The 22,500-nt window shown below is 41.3% G+C and overlaps 3 protein-coding genes across 7 annotated transcripts; 2 read left to right on the forward strand and 1 right to left on the reverse strand.

Annotated features, from left to right (window-relative positions):
• Positions 1-97: 97 nt before the first annotated feature.
• Positions 98-1,776, forward strand: ptx3b (pentraxin 3, long b). 4 transcript variants are annotated; one of them, XM_060873321.1, is made up of 3 exons: positions 98-151; positions 247-331; positions 1,311-1,776. In XM_060873321.1, exons 1-3 carry the CDS (start codon positions 134-136, stop codon positions 1,751-1,753), a joined length of 546 nt encoding a protein of 181 aa, XP_060729304.1. In that variant the 5' UTR covers positions 98-133; the 3' UTR covers positions 1,754-1,776. The 4 variants fall into 4 exon arrangements, with proteins under 4 accessions (XP_060729304.1, XP_060729305.1, XP_060729302.1 ...); XM_060873322.1 differs by having other exon boundaries at positions 1,314-1,776; XM_060873319.1 differs by lacking the exon at positions 98-151 and having other exon boundaries at positions 162-331.
• A 4,470-nt stretch (positions 1,777-6,246) lies between these two features.
• pdcd10b (programmed cell death 10b) lies at positions 6,247-9,995 on the forward strand. Of its 2 annotated transcripts, none has more exons than XM_060873665.1 (8): positions 6,247-6,401; positions 6,881-7,066; positions 7,186-7,239; positions 7,574-7,691; positions 7,986-8,112; positions 9,102-9,180; positions 9,467-9,549; positions 9,672-9,995. In XM_060873665.1, exons 2-8 carry the CDS (start codon positions 6,977-6,979, stop codon positions 9,751-9,753), a joined length of 633 nt encoding a protein of 210 aa, XP_060729648.1. In that variant the 5' UTR covers positions 6,247-6,401; positions 6,881-6,976; the 3' UTR covers positions 9,754-9,995. The 2 variants fall into 2 exon arrangements, with proteins under 2 accessions (XP_060729648.1, XP_060729649.1); XM_060873666.1 differs by having other exon boundaries at positions 6,257-6,401; positions 6,933-7,066.
• A 6,351-nt stretch (positions 9,996-16,346) lies between these two features.
• Positions 16,347-20,454, reverse strand: slitrk3b (SLIT and NTRK-like family, member 3b). The gene is made up of 2 exons (XM_060873323.1): positions 20,229-20,454; positions 16,347-19,485 (listed from the first exon to the last, which is right to left on the reverse strand). Exon 2 carries the CDS (start codon positions 19,440-19,442, stop codon positions 16,926-16,928), a length of 2,517 nt encoding a protein of 838 aa, XP_060729306.1. The 5' UTR covers positions 19,443-19,485; positions 20,229-20,454; the 3' UTR covers positions 16,347-16,925.
• Positions 20,455-22,500: the final 2,046 nt, after the last annotated feature.

Raw genomic sequence — 22,500 nt, forward strand, 5'->3', positions numbered from 1 at the left:
TCTCCACCTTTAGGATGATCCTGCAGAGGAAATGCAGAGGGAACCCCCCTCAGGCTCTCTCTTATTACACACACACACACACACACACACACAAACCCACGTCCGGTTTAAAAGCCCACTGCACACTGTGTCCATGCTGCACAGAGGCACTGTGAGTAAATTTAAAAGGTGTGTTAGATCTGAGAGCTGTGAGTGTATAGCATGTGTGTGTGTAAAGCTCTGTTCCTCCTCTGGTTGTTCTCACAGCTCAGCAGGAAAGGACTGGCTTCTAATTATAAGGATTATTCTGATTTCTTCTATAATGACATCACAGAAGGAGATCATCAGGAACGTGAGTCAGATTTCACTCTGTGTTTGACTTCCACACTAATGCAGACTGAACATTTTGTACTGATCACTGAATAATCAACATAATAAATGAACTTAACTCAGAGATGTTTTATGTTATATATGCTAAATGTTTAATATTTCTGATAAAAAAGGGCTCTCTGTTTCAAAACCCCTGACTTTAAACATTGCCACAGAAATTTATAACAAGTCTAAAGTGCAAGATTCACTAAAGAGTCATTCATGAAAACTGGGCGATCGATTCATGAAAACACACACACGACTCACAGGCTATTGATTAATTCCAGATGACTTATTCAAGTGATCAGTGATGAAATTAATCAAGTCACTTTGGTGCATTTTGAACAAATCATTTGAACTTTACCAATTCACCAGCCCAAATGACCTGTCAATGATTTGTTCATTTATTCGCAAATGATTCTTTAATTTAAAGTGACTCATTTGAGTTACCTGGAAATACAGTTTGATTTAAATGACTCAGATGCACAAATTCACAAGAACAGCTCATCTACTCATCTAAAGTAAGCCAAGTGAATAGATTCACAATTACAAAACATGCTGAATCAAGTTAGTAATAAATGTTCACATAAATATTCCTCACAGGTGGAAAATGATTAATTTCTTAGTCGACAGACACCATATAAGTTCATTTAGCTCAGTGTGCAAATGCTTCATTAATGTAAAGGTGGGTGTGGGTTCATTCTGAATGGTGGAGAGTGTCGCTGCTCAGGGTTGAATCAAATAATTCAGAAGGTTTGATTCAGTTAAACAAGTCAATTGTAAAAGAATCAAATTCCACATAGGAGCCCATCAGGAACATGTGATTGAACCTGAAGACCGCTAGAACATTCATTATCAGAGACGCACAGTGTAGGGCATCGGGTGTAAATAATAATAATAATACTAATAATGCTAATAATGAAGTTGGTCCCAGTAACAAGCATGCTCTTTGTGTTTCTCAGCAGGATCTTCTCCTTGTCCCTGTGATAGTGGAGAAGGATTACGTTGGGAGAAAAACTTTATCATGATGGAGGACTTGCATGTGATGCATAAGATTCTCCTCCAGGCCAATGAAGAGCTGAAGATGGAGATCTCCTCACTGAGAAACCATATGCAGAAGCTCTCCAGAGACATCTCCACTACCTGTCTCAGAGTGGTGGGGGAGACCTGCAGGTCCATGAACGCACAGCAGAACCTCACAGGGAAGCAGAACACGACCCAGTTAAAGCAAGAAGTCCAGCAGAATGGTAATGTAACAGACAATGTAATGGAAGAGATGGAGGAGGTGAGGAGAAGAGAGATGAAGGATTTGAAGAACGTGCACAGGATGATGGAGATGGACAAAACTGAGAATATGGAGGAGAATGCTGAATGGGGGAGATGGATAAAATGGATATTTTGGTGATGATAAAGAACTCAGAATGATAAGTTGTCTGAACTGATTATTGTTCTTGCCATGTTTATTGTGTTTATCTGAGGAGCTTCAGCATGCTGTTCCTCAAAAGAAGCTTCATGGAAACAAATACCGAAGGCGTTGAGACATGGTGATGATTTTATAATTCTGTAAATTCCAACATTACTTTTTTCCTTGTGTTTAATTTGGAGTTTTGTTCCAGCCTTTATTTGCATCTCCTCGGGATAAAATGAAACAGAAATGGAATTTAAATAGAACCTTAATTATCTGAGCAGGTCTGAGTTCATTGTCTTTGTTTTTTACACTTGCAGTTATAATGTAGTGTAAACTGTTCACTGCTCCACCTTCATTATTAAACATCTGTGTGTGTTCAGTCACACAGCTCCACCTTCATTATTAAACATCTGTGTGTGTTCAGTCACACAGCTCCACCTTCATTATTAAACATCTGTGTATGTTCAGTTTCATTATTAAACATCTGTGTGTGTTCAGTCACACAGCTCCACCTTCATTATTAAACATCTGTGTGTGTTCAGTCACACTGCTCCACCTTCATTATTAAACATCTGTGTGTGTTCAGTCACACAGCTCCACCTTCATTATTAAACATCTGTGTGTGTTCAGTCACACAGCTCCACCTTCATTATTAAACATCTGTGTGTTCAGTCACACAGCTCCACCTTCATTATTAAACATCTGTGTGTTCAGTCACACAGCTCCACCTTCATTATTAAACATCTGTGTGTGTTCAGTCACACAGCTCCACCTTCATTATTAAACATCAGTGTATGTTCAGTTTCATTATTAAACATCTGTGTGTGTTCAGTCACACAGCTCCACCTTCATTATTAAACATCAGTGTGTGTTCAGTCACACAGCTCCACCTTCATTATTAAACATCTGTGTATGTTCAGTTTCATTATTAAACATCTGTGTGTGTTCAGTCACACACCTCCACCTTCATTATTAAACATCTGTGTATGTTCAGTTTCATTATTAAACATCTGTGTGTGTTCAGTCACACAGCTCCACCTTCATTATTAAACATCAGTGTGTGTTCAGTCACACAGCTCCACCTTCATTATTAAACATCTGTGTGTGTTCAGTCACACAGCTCCACCTTCATTATTAAACATCTGTGTGTGTTCAGTCACACAGCTCCACCTTCATTATTAAACATCTGTGTGTGTTCAGTCACACAGCTCCACCTTCATTATTAAACATCTGTGTGTGTTCAGTCACACAGCTCCACCTTCATTATTAAACATCTGTGTGTGTTCAGTCACACAGCTCCACCTTCATTATTAAACATCTGTGTGTGTTCAGTCACACACCTCCACCTTCATTATTAAACGTCAGTGTGTGTTCAGTTTCATTATTAAACATCTGTGTGTGTTCAGTCACACAGCTCCACCTTCATTATTAAACGTCAGTGTGTGTTCAGTTTCATTATTAAACATCAGTGTGTGTTCAGTCACACACCTCCACCTTCATTATTAAACATCAGTGTGTGTTCAGCCACACACCTCCACCTTCATTATTAAACGTCAGTGTGTGTTCAGTCACACGGCTCCACCTTCATTATTAAACATCAGTGTGTGTTCAGAATTATTCATGAATTATTGAACTGAACTCTGAAGCACTTAACACTTCTGGACACTTTGTCATTAACATGCACCTCAGATTTGATGAATATAGTATAACATGATGTGTGGTATTTTAACACTAAACACCTCTGACATGATGTGTGTTAGTTTAACACTAAACACTTCTGACATGATGTGTGTTAGTTTAACACTAATGATGTGCGTTAGTTTAACACTAAACACTTCTGACATGATGTGTGGTAGTTTAACACTAAACACTTCTGACATGATGTGTGGTAGTTTAACACTAATGATGTGTGTTAGTTTAACACTAATGATGTGTGTTAGTCTAACACTAAACACCTCTGACATGATGTGTGTTAGTTTAACACTAATGATGTGTGTTAGTTTAACACTAAACACTTCTGACATGATGTGTGTTAGTTTAACACTAATGATGTGTGTTAGTCTAACACTAAACACCTCTGACATGATGTGTGTTAGTTTAACACTAATGATGTGTGTTAGTTTAACACTAAACACTTCTGACATGATGTGTGTTAGTTTAACACTAAACACTTCTGTCATGATGTGTGTTAGTTTAACACTAAACACTTCTGACATGATGTGTGTTAGTTTAACACTAATGATGTGTGTTAGTTTAACACTAATGATGTGTGTTAGTTTAACACTAAACACTTCTGTCATGATGTGTGTTAGTTTAACACTAAACACTTCTGACATGATGTGTGTTAGTTTAACACTAATGATGTGTGTTAGTTTAACACTAATGATGTGTGTTAGTTTAACACTAATGATGAGTGTTAGTTTAACACTAAACACTTCTGACATGATGTGTGTTAGTTTAACACTAATGATGTGTGTTAGTTTAACACTAATGATGTGTGTTAGTTTAACACTAATGATGTGTGTTAGTTTAACACTAAACACTTCTGACATGATGTGTGTTAGTTTAACACTAAACACTTCTGACATGGTGTGTGTTAGTTTAACACTAATGATGTGTGTTAGTTTAACACTAAACACTTCTGACATGATGTGTGTTAGTTTAACACTAAACACTTCTGACATGATGTGTGTTAGTTTAACACTAATGATGTGTGTTAGTTTAACACTAATGATGTGTGTTAGTTTAACACTAATGATGTGTGTTAGTTTAACACTAAACACTTCTGACATGATGTGTGTTAGTTTAACACTAATGATGTGTGTTAGTTTAACACTAATGATGTGTGTTAGTTTAACACTAAACACTTCTGTCATGATGTGTGTTAGTTTAACACTAAACACTTCTGACATGATGTGTGTTAGTTTAACACTAATGATGTGTGTTAGTTTAACACTAATGATGTGTGTTAGTTTAACACTAATGATGTGTGTTAGTTTAACACTAAACACTTCTGACATGATGTGTGTTAGTTTAACACTAAACACTTCTGACATGGTGTGTGTTAGTTTAACACTAATGATGTGTGTTAGTTTAACACTAAACACTTCTGACATGATGTGTGTTAGTTTAACACTAATGATGTGTGTTAGTTTAACACTAAACACTTCTGACATGATGTGTGTTAGTTTAACACTAATGATGTGTGTTAGTTTAACACTAAACACTTCTGACATGATGTGTGTTAGTTTAACACTAATGATGTGTGTTAGTCTAACACTAAACACCTCTGACATGATGTGTGTTAGTTTAACACTAATGATGTGTGTTAGTTTAACACTAAACACTTCTGACATGATGTGTGTTAGTTTAACACTAATGATGTGTGTTAGTCTAACACTAAACACCTCTGACATGATGTGTGTTAGTTTAACACTAATGATGTGTGTTAGTTTAACACTAAACACTTCTGACATGATGTGTGTTAGTTTAACACTAATGATGTGTGTTAGTTTAACACTAAACACTTCTGACATGATGTGTGTTAGTTTAACACTAATGATGTGTGTTAGTTTAACACTAATGATGTGTGTTAGTTTAACACTAAACACTTCTGACATGATGTGTGTTAGTTTAACACTAAACACTTCTGACATGATGTGTGTTAGTTTAACACTAATGATGTGTGTTAGTTTAACACTAATGATGTGTGTTAGTTTAACACTAATGATGTGTGTTAGTTTAACACTAAACACTTCTGACATGATGTGTGTTAGTTTAACACTAAACACTTCTGACATGATGTGTGTTAGTTTAACACTAAACACTTCTGACATGATGTGTGTTAGTTTAACACTAAACACTTCTGACATGTGTGTTAGTTTAACACTAATGATGTGTGTTAGTTTAACACTAAACACTTCTGACATGATGTGTGTTAGTTTAACACTAAACACTTCTGACATGGTGTGTGTTAGTTTAACAATAATGATGTGTGTTAGTTTAACACTAAACACTTCTGACATGGTGTGTGTTAGTTTAACACTAATGATGTGTGTTAGTTTAACACTAAACACTTCTGACATGGTGTGTGTTAGTTTAACACTAATGATGTGTGTTAGTTTAACACTAAACACTTCTGACATGATGTGTGTTAGTTTAACACTAATGATGTGTGTTAGTTTAACACTAATGATGTGTGTTAGTTTAACACTAAACACTTCTGACATGGTGTGTGTTAGTTTAACACTAAACACTTCTGACATGGTGTGTGTTAGTTTAACACTAAACACTTCTGACATGATGTGTGTTAGTTTAACACTAAACACTTCTGACATGTGTGTTAGTTTAACACTAATGATGTGTGTTAGTTTAACACTAAACACTTCTGACATGATGTGTGTTAGTTTAACACTAAACACTGATCTGCTCCATCTACAGCACTGAAGTCTTCCAGGCAGCAAGGCTTCATACCTTCTCCTGATTGGTTGCTATGCGGAAGTCGTCATCACATACGCAGCTGGTGCGGAACACTTCCGGCTTGTGTAGCGGAGCAGCTAGTGGCTCCATGAGCGGAGTTCGCGCTCTGAGAGTCGGATAGTGCGGTTTAATCTCGCTCTGGGTTTCAGATGAACGGTGTTTAAAGGTATTTGTCGATGTCGATGTGGTTTTGGGGTTTTCTGTGATGTAGAACGCCGTCGTTTCTGTGTCCTTTAGCTAGACGCTAGCTGCTAAATGCTAAGGCTAGTTTGTGTCGTCTGTGTGTGAGGAAAAAAACCTCATTAAAGTTCATGTTGTACTTTATTACTTACACACTGCACTGTACTGAACATGGTGTTCAGTATCACTCTGTTTGTTACACACTGAAGGAGCACTTTATTATTGAGATGGTTGTGGGTGTGTTATAATAAGTGTAAGGTGTTTATAACACATTTATTACAGTCTTATTACAGGTCTAATCACACACTTAATAACACAACGCTATTTTTATACCTGCGGTCTAAAGCAGTGTTTATTTTGCTCTGGGTGGTTTGTTCATATCTAACACACCCATTTTAACCTCAGGAAGGGTGTGTGTGTGTGTGTGTGTGTGTGTGTGTGTGTCATTCTGTCCTGAAACTTCAGCACTGATCCCAGAGCAGGACGATTGTCAGAGTTCCTTCACCACCTCCTCCAGTCACGGTTGGTCTTTTCTCCCATGCGGTTGTGGCTGTATTGAGGATGACAATGGAAGAGATGAAGAATGAAGCTGAGACGAGTTCGATGGTATCGATGACGTTATACGCCGTCATGTATCCCGTCTTCAACGAGGTAATCTCACCGCAAAGTCCACAGAGGAGTTGATCATTCACTTTATAGCAGCTGATGTACATGATTAACACTTCCTGTGTGTGTGTGTGTGTGTGTGTGTGTGTGTGTTTCTGACACAGCTGGAGAGAATAAACCTGTCAGCAGCTCAGACTCTGCGTGCAGCTTTTATTAAAGTATGTTTGATCACACATGGATTTTATACCAAAACTTTTCTTCTTCTCGGTACTTTAGTGAAGCAGAAGGACACGTTCAGTTTGCTCGTTGTCCCACTAACAAGGAAGTGTGATCAGATTAACAAATATTTTATGACGATATGGATAACAGGCTTTTTTATATACATGTTCTCATTGGGGCGAGTTTTAATCGTGTGTTTTATGTAAATTAGATGTATATTCAGGGAAAGTAATAGCATGTTGAGACAACAGTCTCTTCCTGAAAGCTTGTGTGTGTGATGATGCTCCGTCTGAACCCAGTGCAGGATTAAACCTCTGGTGTTTTGTGTTTAAGGCAGAAAAAGAGAACCCGGGTCTCACTCAGGAAATCATCATAAAGATCCTCGAGAAGAAAAATGTGGAGATTAACTTCACAGAGTCGTTACTGCGCATGGCTGCAGATGATGTAGAAGGTAGGACTGTGTTCACACAGCAGCTCGTGGAGCAAGGAGTCTGTTTTATGGTGATTTGTGTCAGTGCTGTCTGTAGATTAGACCTATTCATGTAAATGGTTAACAGCAATCGGCTCTTAATGAAGTGTGTATGATGGGTGTGTGTTGTGTAAATAACGGACATTTGGGGGGCGTGTCTGTAGTGTGTCTTATGTAAATCATGTTTATGAATATAAATGCACAAAGGTGTGTTTTGTGTTAAAGGGGTGTTGTTTTACTTACGTGTGTGTGTGTGTGTGTGTGTGTTTTCCCCAGAGTATCTGATCGAGAGGCCAGAACAGGAGTTTCAGGATCTGAATGATAAAGCCAGAGCACTGAAACAGATTCTGAGTAAAATTCCAGACGAGATAAACGACAGAGTGCGCTTCCTCCAGACTATAAAGTGAGACTCGTACACACAGCACTTCACTTCCTGTTTCAACGTCACTGCTAGTGTTGGTCCTGCAACAGTCACAGCTCTCACCTCACTGCCTCAGAGTCACAGCTCTCACCTCACTGCCTCAGAGTCACAGCTCTCACCTCACTGCCTCAGAGTCACAGCTCTCACCTCACTGCCTCAGAGTCACAGCTCTCACCTCACTGCCTCAGAGTCACAGCTCTCACCTCACTGCCTCAGAGTCACAGCTCTCACCTCACTGCCTCAGAGTCACAGCTCTCACCTCACTGCCTCAGAGTCACAGCTCTCACCTCACTGCCTCAGAGTCACAGCTCTCACCTCACTGCCTCAGAGTCACAGCTCTCACCTCACTGCCTCAGAGTCTCACCTCACTGCCTCAGAGTCTCACCTCACTGCCTCAGAGTCTCACCTCACTGCCTCAGAGTCTCACCTCACTGCCTCAGAGTCTCACCTCACTGCCTCAGAGTCACAGGTCTCACCTCATTGTCTCATTGCCCCAGGTCTCACCTCATTGTCTCATTGCCCCAGATTCGCGGCTCTCACCTCATTGTCTCATTGCCCCAGAGTCGCGGCTCTCACCTCACTGTCTCAGAGTCACAGGTCTCACCTCATTGTCTCACTGTCTCAGAGTCACAGGTCTCACCTCATTGTCTCACTGTCTCAGAGTCACAGGTCTCACCTCACTGTCTCAGAGTCACAGGTCTCACCTCATTGTCTCACTGTCTCAGAGTCACAGGTCTCACCTCATTGTCTCATTGCCTCAGATTCGCGGCTCTCACCTCATTGTCTCATTGCCTCAGATTCGCGGCTCTCACCTCATTGTCTCATTGCCTCAGATTCGCGGCTCTCACCTCATTGCCTCAGAGTCGCGGCTCTCACCTCACTGCCTCATTGCCTGTCAGTGTGTACAGATTGACTCCGATTACAGTTTAATCTGGTGTTAAATTTGTCATTTCTGACTCTAAATTTCACAGAGACATTGCCAGTGCCATAAAGGAGCTGCTAGACACCGTCAACAACGTCTTCAAGAAATACCAGTATCAGAACCGCAGGGTGAGTCTCACACACACACACACACACACACACACACACACACACACACACACACACACACACAGGGTTAGTGACCTACTCAGAGAGAACGTGATCGTTTTTCCCATAATTCCGTGTGTAAATTCCCACTCAGAGGTGGAAGTGGAGGTTTTGCTTCACTGTGCATCTCCTTATCTGTAGCAGTGAAACGTTGTTAAGGGGATCATGTGATCACAGACCATCAGTGTTTTAGTCTTTTATTTATTTAACTTATTCTTTATCTGTCCGTTTGTTTGTTCATTTGCAGGCACTTGAACACCAAAAGAAGGAATTTGTGAAATACTCAAAAAGTTTCAGTGACACACTGAAGACCTACTTCAAAGACGGAAAGTAAGCGATGAGTCGTGATGATTCATTAACAAATGATTCATTCCTGGTCAAATCACTAAGGAGAATGAATCATTCTTCTTCTAATAATATTAATAATAATTTTGGTTTTTTTCGACCCACAGAGCAATAAACGTGTTCATTAGTGCCAACCGACTGATTCACCAAACCAACCTGATCCTGCAGACCTTCAAAACCGTTGCCTAGGAAACCGTGTGAGAGTGTGTGTGTGAGAGAGAGAGAGAGAGAGAGTGGGAGTGGGAGTGAGTGAGAGATAGTGGGAGTGATAGAGAGAGAGTGGCTGATGTGAGGGTTTATGGGAAATCCTGTTATAATGTAATATACAAAAGTCTTTCGTTCCTTTCATCTTTTTGTCATTTTACATTTTCCTCTTTTTAAAAAAAGTGTAATTTATAAACTGGAGGAAATGAATAAAAAAATAAACATCTTGTGTGTTTCAGTGCAGTTTCTAACACTCGCTCAGCCACCTCGCACATGTGAGTCAATATGTAGTGAAGTTCATTCTGTTTATTACACACTCGCTCACTAACTGCTAGCTAACTAGGACATAAATAACATAGGAGCATGTTAACAAGCTAACAGATTACTGTTCTAACTAGTTACTAGTGTTTAAGCACCAGGTAACGTGTCAATATTTAATTAAGAGAATGTATTTATCTGTTTAAAATCTTCACATTGCACACGACCACATTGGTGCTGATGTTTGTTATCCCTCTGCGCTCCACACGGAGTGTGTAATTAGTGTTTTGTGGAGTGTGACGGTGTGGTGGTGTGTTAAAGATGGCCGCATGATGATTGATGCAGCTTTAATATAAACCCTGTGGCTGTAGAGCAGAAACACAAGGTTCATTTATCACTCTGTCGCTTGAAGACAGCCAGATAAACTAACACACTTCATCACAGTGAAGTAACAACAAGCATCCAAACACCACGTCACCTGCAGGAAGAACAAACACTCACACAAGTCTACACGCTGGAACACTCCTTCACTTCTCCCTGTTCACCATGATGATGGTGATGAAGGTAATGATGATAAAGGTGGTGGTGGTGATGAAGGTGTTAGAGGTTATGATGGTGATGAAGCTGGTGGTGATGGTAATTAAGGTGCTGAAAGTTATGAATGTGATGGTGATGATGCTTAAGGTGATGAAAGTTGTTAATGTGATGATGATGGTGGTGATGAAGCTTAAGGTGATTAAAGTTATGAATGTGATGATGGTGTTGATGCTTAAGGTGATGAATGTGATGATGATGCTTAAGGTGATGAAAGTTGTGAATGTGATGATGGTGTTGATGCTTAAGGTGATGTAAGTTGTGAATGTGATGATGATGATGATGATGATGGTGTGTCGTTTGTGACTGCTGCTCCACTCCACGTGCCTCACAGCACTGATGTGATCGGAAAGCGAGAGTTCGTCCTTGTTCCTGCACCATGCTGAGGGAATCTCATCTTAGCGTCTCCGCGGTAACCGGATCAGGGTGAGGAAGATGAAGTGTTGGCGCTCGGTGCTCCACGTCTCCTGAACATCTTATTAACAGCTTCCTCTGCTGGTAAGCCACACGCTGCATTAGCGCCTCCATCATTAAGTCGTCCTGTAGCTGGGAGAGAAATCACTTCACACTCTGCTCTTTATCATTCCTGCTGCTGCAGCCGCCAACAGCTTTCGGTTGCCAGGCAACAGTGGTCACATGACCAGCAGAACAACACCGTTATGAGAGAATGAGCTGAAAATAGCAGGCGTAATGTAACACTCTGGTGAAGTGCTGATGAAATCATGAAGCAACGTGAACTGAGCTTCAGAACTTCTTAACCAATCAGTAAGGCACCTGAACACACAGCTGAGTGTTAATTACTAATCATCAAAACAATAAAGAGCTAATAAAGAGACAACAAACTACAAAAACACCGACAACCAATCACATTGCACTGGTAAGATCAGACACCTGACAAGTTTTAGTTATAGTTTAGTACTTATGGAATAAATCAGAAACATCTTTATTTCAGCTGGTGAGATCTCTCACACATACACACAAATATACACACACATACACATGCACACACACACACACGTATACACACACAAATACACATACACACACATATACACACATACATGCATGCACACACACACAAATACACACATACACACAGGTATACACACACACACACATATGCACACACACATATATATATACACACACACACTTCTCACACACCACACACATGTATATACACACACTTCTCATACACCACACACATACTAAAATATACTGTGTGTGTGCGCACATATATGTGAAACACATATACACACATACATGCATGCACACACACACAAATACACACATACACACAGGTATACACACACACATATGCACACACACATATATATACACACACACACTTCTCACACACCACACACATGTATATACACACACTTCTCACACACCACACACACATACTAAAATATACTGTGTGTGTGCGCACATATATGTGAAGTGTGTGTTCCCCCTCGGTATGACACAGTTATGTAAATGTGATGTTATTGATGTGATCATGAGTCCAGTCTGAGTGGTGTGTGTTTGTGCTCAGGGTTAGTTCAAGTGCACCGTCGCTACACTCATTAAAAAACACATTATGCTAATTCTCCAGCTCAGTGTGTGTGTGTGTGTTTTCACAGGCTGCTGTTTCCGCTAGCGAGGTCATTAGCGATGAATTTGGTCATTACGGAGCTAAAGTGCTCGTTTATTTACAGCGCTGTGCTAATGAGCAGCAGTGAGGATCAGAGCACTTTCCCTCATTATTAAAGGAAATCTGACTTCCTGTTAGCTGTCCTGCGCTGCGCTAATTTTAGCCTCTCTGCTCGTTTCCTGTTGTGAGTCCTCGTTAACACTGAAGTTCATTAGCACTCGTTTGTTTCATCGTGTCATCGCACACTTCTCTGATCCTTCGGCTGCAGCGACGTCATTATAGCAGCAGCACATCACACTCTGATTAACACCATACTCATTAACACCTGCTGTAACACCCACTACCCAGGAGAGAGGGATTCTGGGTAACACTGTAACACACTACTCAGGAGAGAGGGATTCTGGGTAACATTGTTACACACTACCCAGGAGAGAGGGATTCTGGGTAACCCTGTAACACACTACTCAGGAGAGAGGGATTCTGGGTAACATTGTTACACACTACTCAGGAGAGAGGGATTCTGGGTAACCCTGTAACACACTACCCAGGAGAGAGGGATTCTGGGTAACACTGTAACACACTACTCAGGAGAGAGGGATTCTGGGTAACACTGTAACACACTACTCAGGAGAGAGGGATTCTGGGTAACCCTGTAACACACTACCCAGGAGAGAGGGATTCTGGGTAACACTGTAACACACTACTCAGGAGAGAGGGATTCTGGGTAACCCTGTAACACACTACCCAGGAGAGAGGGATTCTGGGTAACACTGTAACACACTACTCAGGAGAGAGGGATTCTGGGTAACACTGTAACACACTACTCAGGAGAGAGGGATTCTGGGTAACACTGTAACACACTACTAAGAACATTAGTGTAATCTCCACTCGACAGTGTTAATGTAGTCACAATACTGTTAGCATGTTCCTTGTGTTCCTGTAACCACTGAGACATCTATAATCCTGCTGGTCGTTATGGAGACTGTGTGCGTAAATGGAGCAGTAGTGTTTGTTACTAAATCTCACAATCTGAAACTGACGCACTTTAATATCTACACCCACTCAGCTTATAGTGTTAGCCGTGCTATTTTTATCTCTGCGCTCAGATCAATAAGGACGTAACTGGATGAGCTAATGTTAGATCGGATAGAATTAGACTTCCTTACAAATACGCTTTCGCTCTCAGGTGCCAGTGTTCCCGCTAACTCTGGAACTACCGGCTGACCAGCTTGATGCGGGAAACAACGCAAACGCTCAATGCGGTGCTAACAGGTCCATGGTAAACTAACACAGAGAGAGAGAGTGAGACAGATGGAGTTTACATTTAATCTGACGATTATAAAGATAAAACTATGGCAACTAGGATAAAGTACATTATACAGAATATATTAAGCTAAGGCTGCTAGTCAGTGAGCTAAGATAGTGCGCTGTGAGTGATACACACTACAGTGTAAATAGTGAACAAGTGCACATTAAAGTACAAGTGCATGAGCAGTACTTAGCGATTAGAGTTTATCTTCCTTTATTCAGTTCAGGCTAAACGAGAGGCAGAATCATTGTACACTGATTAATTAAACATGATGTACAGGAATAATAATTAAGATAATTAATAATTAATAACACTGAAATATAAGAATAAATATAAGCACACGTCCTGCACGCAGATGGATGATTATAAAAATGTGCGTCTGGCCTCATAGCGTCGGTAACCGTGATCTGCTTAAATGTGGAAAAACGCTGTACAGTTTCACTCCGTTGCTGAAACGTCGCTAATCAGAGGAAAGAAAAAAAATCAATCAATCAAATAGAATCCACAGCAGAAAAGCCAGGCTTCATACCACAGATATCCATATTAGTGCCCTAGATAGTGTGCACTACTGATACTGAAACCCTTAAACTAGCATGCTACCTTTTCTTTGGCTGTAGCCCAGAAAATCAGCCAGATTCTTGGGATAGTTTTTTTTTTTTTAGCTTTGGGAGGTTTTCTCTGATGTTAGCTAGCCAAGTCGGTTTGTGGATTTTTTTTTAAACATTAACTAGCATTTGTCTAATGAATTTTCTCTTAAATTAGTTAGCTACATTGTTTGTTGATATTGTTAGCATTAACTAGCTTTTGTCTTATGGAACTAAAGTTAATGTTTATATTTCGTTTGGGCCGATTTCCAAAATGAGCTAATCTTGTTTCAGGAATTTACTCCGTTGTTAGCTAGGTCGTGTTTATCTTTTAACAATAGCTGTAACTGCTGTATGGGTTTCTTTACACTGAGGATAGCTAGCCATTTTTAATTGATATATTTTTTATATTAGCTAGTTTTTGCTAGGGAAACGTTCCTGATTAACTAGCCAGTTTGTACTAGTACTTTGTTCTGAGATGTTTTAGTCTTTGCTAGCTGGCTCATGTTGCTGCTCTCCCAGTAACCTAAGAAACAATTTTCTTTATTCAGTTTTCTCTTTCTGAAAGCCACAAAGGTTTTGCACTCGATTAGCATGATAGCTTACAAGCTACTGGTTGCAGAAGGTATATTTTTTAGCAGCAAGATATGGAAGACTGGAAAAACTGTCTGAAGTAATGTTAACGATTAGACATTCATGCATCTTAGACGAGCATTTTGAAATAAATATTTACATCTCGAGCATATCAGGGTATGTTAGTCAGCTAGCTAGTTAAGGAAATGCTAACTATGCTTTCCTCCAGCTAATCTAGAAGCTTTGATGACTAATGTAGCTAAATGTTCCATTAAAATAGAAATAGATATAAATGAGAGCGTTCTGGGTCGTTATGCATGATGTAGCTCAGCTACTGTTAGTGCAATAAAACAACCACAAGTAGAACAACTGCTTTAAATCCCAGCGGATTACAATTATCAGAATTTCATGCAAAATGAATCAAATCATTTAAAAATAAAAAATAAATCTTAGAATTCTGCTTGCTTGTAGCCGTATTTCAGTAAGTGCTGCAGGTTGTGTACGATGTTGCAGTGGATGATGTTAAATGTTATATAATACTACAGTGACAGTGCAAAGTTTCGTTAATTAGTGCTAATTTTTATAATACTCCATAAAATTAATTAATATTAAAATAGAATGTAAATAATCTCTGAAAAAAATTATTTTACGGGATGTTCGCCACTAGAAATACATGATTGTGACATCATTATTCGTATCATGATGATTCGCCTCCACACCAGCAGAGGGCCATCCTCCACCTCATACACTGCACACTGTCCACCCTGAACACTGCACACTGTCCCCCAAACTCTCCACACTGTCCAACCTGAACACTGCACATTGTCCACCCTGAACACTCCACACTGTCCCCTGAACACTGCACACTGTCCACCCTGAACACTCCACACTGTCCCCTGAACACTGCACACTGTCCACCCTGAACACTCCACACTGTCCCCTGAACACTGCACACTGTCCACCCTGAACACTCCACACTGTCCCCCTGAACACTGCACACTGTCCACCCTGAACACTCCACACTGTCCCCTGAACACTGCACATTGTCCACCCTGAACACTCCACACTGTCCCCCTGAACACTGCACACTGTCCCCCCTGAACACTCCACACTGTCCCCTGAACACTGCACACTGTCCACCCTGAACACTGCACATTGTCCACCCTGAACACTTCACACTGTCCCCCTGAACACTGCACACTGTCCACCCTGAACACTGCACACTGTCCACCCTGAACACTGCACACTGTCCACCCTGAACACTGCACATTGTCCACCCTGAACACTCCACACTGTCCCCCTGAACACTGCACACTGTCCACCCTGAACACTGCACTGTCCCCTAAACTCTCCACACTGTCCACCCTGAACACTCCACACTGTCCCCTAAACTCTCCACACGGTCCCCCTGAACACTGCACATTGTCCACCCTGAACACTGCACACTGTCCCCCTAAACTCTCCATACTGTCCCCCTGAACCCTGCACACTGTCCACCAAAACACTCCACACTGTCCACCTAAAAACTGCACCCTGTCCCCAATGAACACTGCACCCTGTCCCCACTGAACACTGCACTCTGTCTCCCCTGAACAACCCCCCTTATTCCCCTAAGGACTCCACACTTCCCCCTGAACACTACATACTGTCCTAATACAGAAAATCGCCACACTGTACTCAGCTTCCCTTTACTTCCTGGTCTATCTCTATAGAAACACATTAAAACCTTGCAAAGTCTTGCCACTGATTCTGTATTGTTCTTGTTCACAGCATGATTGTTGTTTGGTGTCTTGTCTGTTCTTTACTTTTCTGTAAATAAACCTCGTTAAACATCTCCCGAGTCCTTTACACGCAAACTTCCTGTTTACGTTATATTTCAGATTTCCTCATCACGCATTAGTGTAATTAATGATGTCATCACCTAGGTAGGTGTCTAATATGGAGATCTGTGGTTCAGACGCATTGTTTCTTCCTTTTGCAGCTTTGTCCTTTTGTCCTAAACCTGTGTTTTAGATAAATAAACTGTAATTGTATAAAAATAATCATCTTTACATGGTTGCTGGCTGCTCTCATGAAGGCACTTGTTATAAAAGTCCGAGTACAGGGAGTTCCTCCAGAGCAACGTGGCATTCAGTCTTACCATTATTCAATTCTGGAAGAAAGACGATGGGGAAGTTAAGACTTTTATTTTATCCTCAATGTTTTAAAACTGATACGATCTTGGCAGCGTAATTGGAGTAGAGTAATTGCTTGGGGTTTGATTAGCGCAGTCTGTCCTCGCCTCTGCATCTGCGGTGAGTGCTTGCTTTGGACTGATGTCTCCCAGCCAGGGACTCGTCCCAAAAAGGCTGTGGACCAGTCCCACTTTGGGGGTAGGCCCTTGGCTGTCGATCACCGTCGGACAAAGTATTCCGTTCCCATGGAAACTGGCTATATCCGTCACGGTGTTGATGGGGGTGTGGCCAACTACAGTTGTCCACTCCTCCTCTTTCTCGAGCGGCGTTCTGTAATTGGAACTGATCTCTCCACAATCTGTCCCTTCCACCTTATGCTCTAGAGGCCCCACCTCCTCCTTGCAAAGCGCTAGAGGTCCCACCCCCTCTCGCCTACGCTCATAAGCTGCACATTGAGAACCTGGCACAGTGATGCACTCATAGACATGGTTAGAGGGTGGAGTTTCAGGCAAAGTGGGTGGGGTTTCTGTAAATATTCCACACTCCATCTGAATTCCGGTTAGCCCCGCCTCTTCCTGCTTTCTAAATGGAAGCTTGTCACGCTTTTTCATTATAAACGTACAGAGTGCCGCAGCAGCAAAGAATGAGGAGACAAACAGAACGACAAGGCTGAGGACAAGTACGGAGAGAGGGATGACAGCTTTAGGAGGAAATGAGGGCAAAAACTCCATATCCCGTTCATCTGGAGTCGAGGAGGGTTTTAAAAGCTCGGGACAAATCACTTCGTTGTTCAGAGAGCGCAAATCCTTCCCCAGCATGGCATCTGGCGTCTTACACAGCACCTCGCCAACGATGACCACAGAGCTTAAGGTATCCAACCACTGTTTTAACGGAACAATCTCACACGTACAGTCCCAGGGGTTCTGATTCAAGTCAATCTGAACCACAGCATGAAGGTGTTCTAAAACCCCTCCCACTGGCAGGTGAGGGAAGTAGTTGTTGCGCAGGTTAAGCCGAGCAAGCGAAGTTCCCTTGAACGCACCAATGGGAAGTGATTGTAGAAGATTATTATTGAGAAACAAAAGCTGAAGTGCAGGCATCAAGCTGAAGGCCGCTGGCTGAACTTCCTTTATCTCGTTATATTCAAAATACAAGTAGTGCAGATTGTGCAAGCCGTGGAACATGTCTGCTGTTAGCTTCTCTATGTTATTCCCATTTAGATACAGGCTGCGTAAATTGGGTAAATTTCCAAAGGCACCTTCCTGAACGTAAAATATTTGGTTGTTCCCCAAGTGTAACAAATCCAGACTGGAAAAATTCCAAAAGTCAGACCTGTGTATCCTCTGGATCAGATTTCCGCTCAGATAGAGCTTCTTTGCGTTTAGCGGTCGTGGGGTTAGCTCAGAAACATTGTGGAATCCGTTCTCCTTGCAGTTGACTGTCAGGCCAAGGTCGTTGATGTGCAAGTTGCAGGTGCACCCGATGGGGCAGATGATGGGGATGGGCGGCCTTGTCTCATATCCAGCAATTGGAGGATGGTTTGGGTAAATGCTACGCGGTGTGGGAGGGGTTTTCGATGGCCTTGGCCTTCGCGTGGGTTTCAAGTTCTTCTGTTCCACAGACGACACCGTGTTCTGGTTTGCGGAGAACATAGACGACGGCTTGGTTGGTCTCACTCTTCCAACTGAATGAGGGATTCCTAGATTGGCCTCAAGTTCGGCATCTGTCAGTGCGGGACACAGCTCGCGCCGTTTGATCTCTCTGAGATCTTTTCCGTGCAGGTGGAATGGATACTCACATGTGATTTCTCCCACCACAGACGTGTAAGGTATTCTCTCCAGCCAGGCCCGCAGCTGAACAATATCACACACACAGTTCCATGGGTTCTCCTCCAGCTGGATCTCCATCAGATTTCTCCCGATGTACTCCAGTGCACCTCGGTAACTGAGAGTCTTTAGGCGGTTTCCTCTGAGGTCCAGGTGTGTAAGCGAGACAGATCTGAAGAGGAACGGCGGTAACGCAGGTATCAGATTGTCATTGAGGATCAACACCCGGAGTTTATGGAGGTGTCTAAACGCACCACTCTCGATCCGCCTGATGACGTTGTAGTCAGCTTGCAGGTATTCCAGGCTCTCCAGGCCGAGGAAGGTGTCATTACGGAACACTTCCAGCTTGTTCTCATGGAGGTAAAGCCTCTTTAGGAAACTTAGTCCATTAAAAGCACCAGCTTGAATGTCCTGCAGCGCATTGTTGCCCAAGTTCACAGCTACAGCATTGTTCAGGTGCAGGAAGTTGTTAAAATAAAGCTTGCGCAGTGTGTTCTTCTGTAGGTAAAGCTTAAATGGTCTGATCCAGGACTGAGCCACCTGGCTGACATTGGTGAAACCTTTGCCATCACAGTGGATGTGGAACAGTCCCTCTTTCACCTCGCAGTAGCAGGGATGGAAACAAGGTTCATCAATTTCCTCCGATTCATCCAGCAAAGGGATGGGAGTCGTCCGGACCAGAGCGACGCTGACACTGCTTAGCAGGATGAGCCACAGCATTGTTCCTCCAAAGGTGGACAATATCAGGAGATTTTTCACTGTACTGAAATTGAATAACAAAGACAAAAACGCAACATGAGTACCGAATTACCTTTGCTAATACCTTTTTCCTGTTTACTTACACGACAAACACCAACATCTTCGTGTGTGTAGCTCTGAACACGACTAGATAAAGCCATACGCCCACCGTGCTGCTGCAGTCTGAAGGCTTCACCGTCCCTGCGGGGCCTCGGCAGAGTTTGCTAGGCGGCTATAAATGACTCAGGAATATTAAAGAATCTCCTTGTGGGAAATCTCTCTCGCTCTCCTCCCTCATCAGCTAATGCGAACAGCAGCACGGATGTGAGGAGAATAAAACCACCACCAGATCGATGGAGATCAAACATACCTCCAGAGCTAAAATGGAGCCCGAATTGGTGGGAGAAAACAGTTAGCACACGGCATAGTGATCTTACAGAGCCTCGTCCTGTCCTTTTTTATGGTGATAAACATGGCAGGTCGAGATGCAGATACAAGATGTCTCTGATTTATTGATTCTGTCTTCAATACAAACAGACGGGACACGTCTCAGAAATACACACTATCACATTACACTCCATGCACATATCTTATAACGCGTTGTAACTGCAGTATTATGCGTATTTAGGACACAGCCCTGAGTCATTTTTAGCTCTATCATATGCGCAAGCAATGTAACACACACACACACACACACACACACACAGACACACACACACACACAGCATTCCACCGCGCGCGCGTGTGTGCGTTTTGGTTAATACTCACCGAGGTCGCTGATGTTCTCCATGTCGCCCTGGTTGAGCCGCGCGCGCGTTCTCATACGATGCATTGCCTGTTCTCCTGCTCCGCGCTGAAGGCGCGAGGACGTGACGGGACTGCAGCAGTGTGTGTGTGTGTGTGTGTGTGTGTGTGTGTGAGAGAGAGAGAGAGAGAGAGAGCTTTAGGATGCAGCTCGAGCTGTCACCGGAGGAGGAGAAAAGCGGAGGCTACAATTCGGCAAGCAGCGGGAAAGTCCTCACCGACTCCTCCCGCGCGCGCTTGTGTACATGTTCGTGTGTGTGTGTGTGTGTGTGTGTGTGTGTGTGTGTGTGTGAGAGAGAGAGAGAGAGAGAGAGAGAGAGCGAGCTACACGTGACGAATAATGATTTTTTTATTCATCACTAGCTGCTTCCTCCACATTATTCATTACTTTCTGTCTTTTGGTGTGAAAAATAAATAAATAAATAAACAGATAAATAAAATAAATAAATAAATAAATAAATAAATAAAGTAAGTCTCCGGGTTAGCAGTTGATGTTTATGGACATTGTTAATAACCCTGACATGTTGTTATGAACAGCTGTATAAAAGATGAGTAAATGTCGATCTGACTTGTTATCATTCATGAATAAGGTTCAAAATCTACTCGGCGTCCGATTCCTCAGTTGCCTAGCAACGCTGTTCTCCCTTTAACGACACACGTGTTTTATTCCCTTTAAATGTCAATAAAAACGGACAAATGGAACAACTTACGTGTGAATGTGAGTGTTTCTGTTATAACAGCTTTAATACAACATGCTACACGTTAGAAGTGGAATTAGAGTGAAATTGTAGTTCACGTATCATCTCAATGATCTGAGACATTTTTAATGTCAATAAAATTCAGATTTTTTTTAGCTGGTTCATTTCCCCCACAATCATCGTCCAGGTGTATTAACATAATTAAAATATTAATTAAATAATAATTAATCATAATTAAACTATTAAAATAATTCTCAAATTTAAAAATGTGAACACGTGTTTCTGCTGCCCTTTAAACACACACATCATCATCATCTTCATCATCATCTTCATCATCATCATCATCATCATCATCATCTTCTTCTTCTTCATCATCTTCATCATCTTTATCTTCATCATATTCATCTTCTTCATCATCATCATCATCATCATCTTCTTCTTCATCATCATCTTTATCTTCATCATATTCATCATCATCTTTATCTTCATCATCATCATCATCATCATCATCATCATCTTCTTCTTCTTCTTCATCATCATCATCATCATCATCTTTATCTTTATCATATTCATCTTCATCATCTTCTTCATCATCATATTCATCTTCATCATCTTCTTCATCATCATCTTTATCTTCATCATCATCATCATCTTCTTCATCATCATCATCTTCTTCTTCTTCTTCATCATCATCATCTTTATCTTCATCATATTCATCTTCTTCATCATCATCATCTTTATCTTCATCATATTCATCTTCATCATCTTCTTCATCATCATCTTTATCTTCTTCATCAACATCATCATCATCATCTTCATCATCATCATCATCTTCTTCTTCATCATCATCTTTATCTTCATCATATTCATCATCATCTTTATCTTCATCATCATCATCTTCTTCTTCATCATCATCATCATCATCTTTATCTTCATCATATTCATCTTCATCATCTTCTTCATCATCATCTTTATCTTCATCATCATCATCATCATCATCATCATCTTCTTCTTCATCATCATCATCATCTTTATCTTCATCATATTCATCTTCATCATCTTCATCATCATCTTTATCGTCATCATCATCATCATCATCATCATCATCATCTTCTTCATCATCATCATCTTTATCTTCATCATATTCATCTTCATCATCTTCTTCATCATCATCTTTATCTTCGTCATCATCATCATCTTCTTCATCATCATTATCATCATCATCTTCTTCTTCTTCTTCATCATCATCGTATTCATCTTCATCATCATCTTCATCAACATCTTTATTTGAAGATGTAACTGCTCGTTATTCTAGCAGCACTGTTCTCTTGTTGTCTGTGATTAAACCCTTTTAGATGTTTCCTCCTGGTTGAACTTTTCCTCCTTCATTCCACAGCATCATTTTTATCTCCTTGAGGTTTTCTTCTTCATGATTTTTGGATTCTTTGCTCATGAATGTGACCGGTTTTCATCTGCTGTGCTTCATATGAACATAAAAAGCTCCAGCTTTTGTCCAGCTGAACCTCAGACAGTATCCT

Source organism: Tachysurus vachellii, chromosome 7 (assembly GCF_030014155.1).
Source record: "Tachysurus vachellii isolate PV-2020 chromosome 7, HZAU_Pvac_v1, whole genome shotgun sequence".
Taxonomy (NCBI): domain Eukaryota; kingdom Metazoa; phylum Chordata; class Actinopteri; order Siluriformes; family Bagridae; genus Tachysurus; species Tachysurus vachellii.

Bases quoted from the DNA above. Each gene is read 5' to 3' on its own strand.
- pdcd10b (XM_060873665.1), top strand. From the start codon at position 6,977: ATGACAATGGAAGAGATGAAGAATGAAGCTGAGACGAGTTCGATGGTA. The intron at 7,067-7,185 runs GTAATCTCACCG...TTTCTGACACAG, and splicing joins TGTATCCCGTCTTCAACGAG to CTGGAGAGAATAAACCTGTC. The intron at 7,692-7,985 runs GTAGGACTGTGT...TGTTTTCCCCAG, and splicing joins GGCTGCAGATGATGTAGAAG to AGTATCTGATCGAGAGGCCA.
- slitrk3b (XM_060873323.1), bottom strand. From the start codon at position 19,442: ATGCTGTGGCTCATCCTGCTAAGCAGTGTCAGCGTCGCTCTGGTCCGG.
- ptx3b (XM_060873319.1), top strand. From the start codon at position 202: ATGTGTGTGTGTAAAGCTCTGTTCCTCCTCTGGTTGTTCTCACAGCTC. The intron at 332-1,310 runs GTGAGTCAGATT...TGTGTTTCTCAG, and splicing joins AGAAGGAGATCATCAGGAAC to CAGGATCTTCTCCTTGTCCC.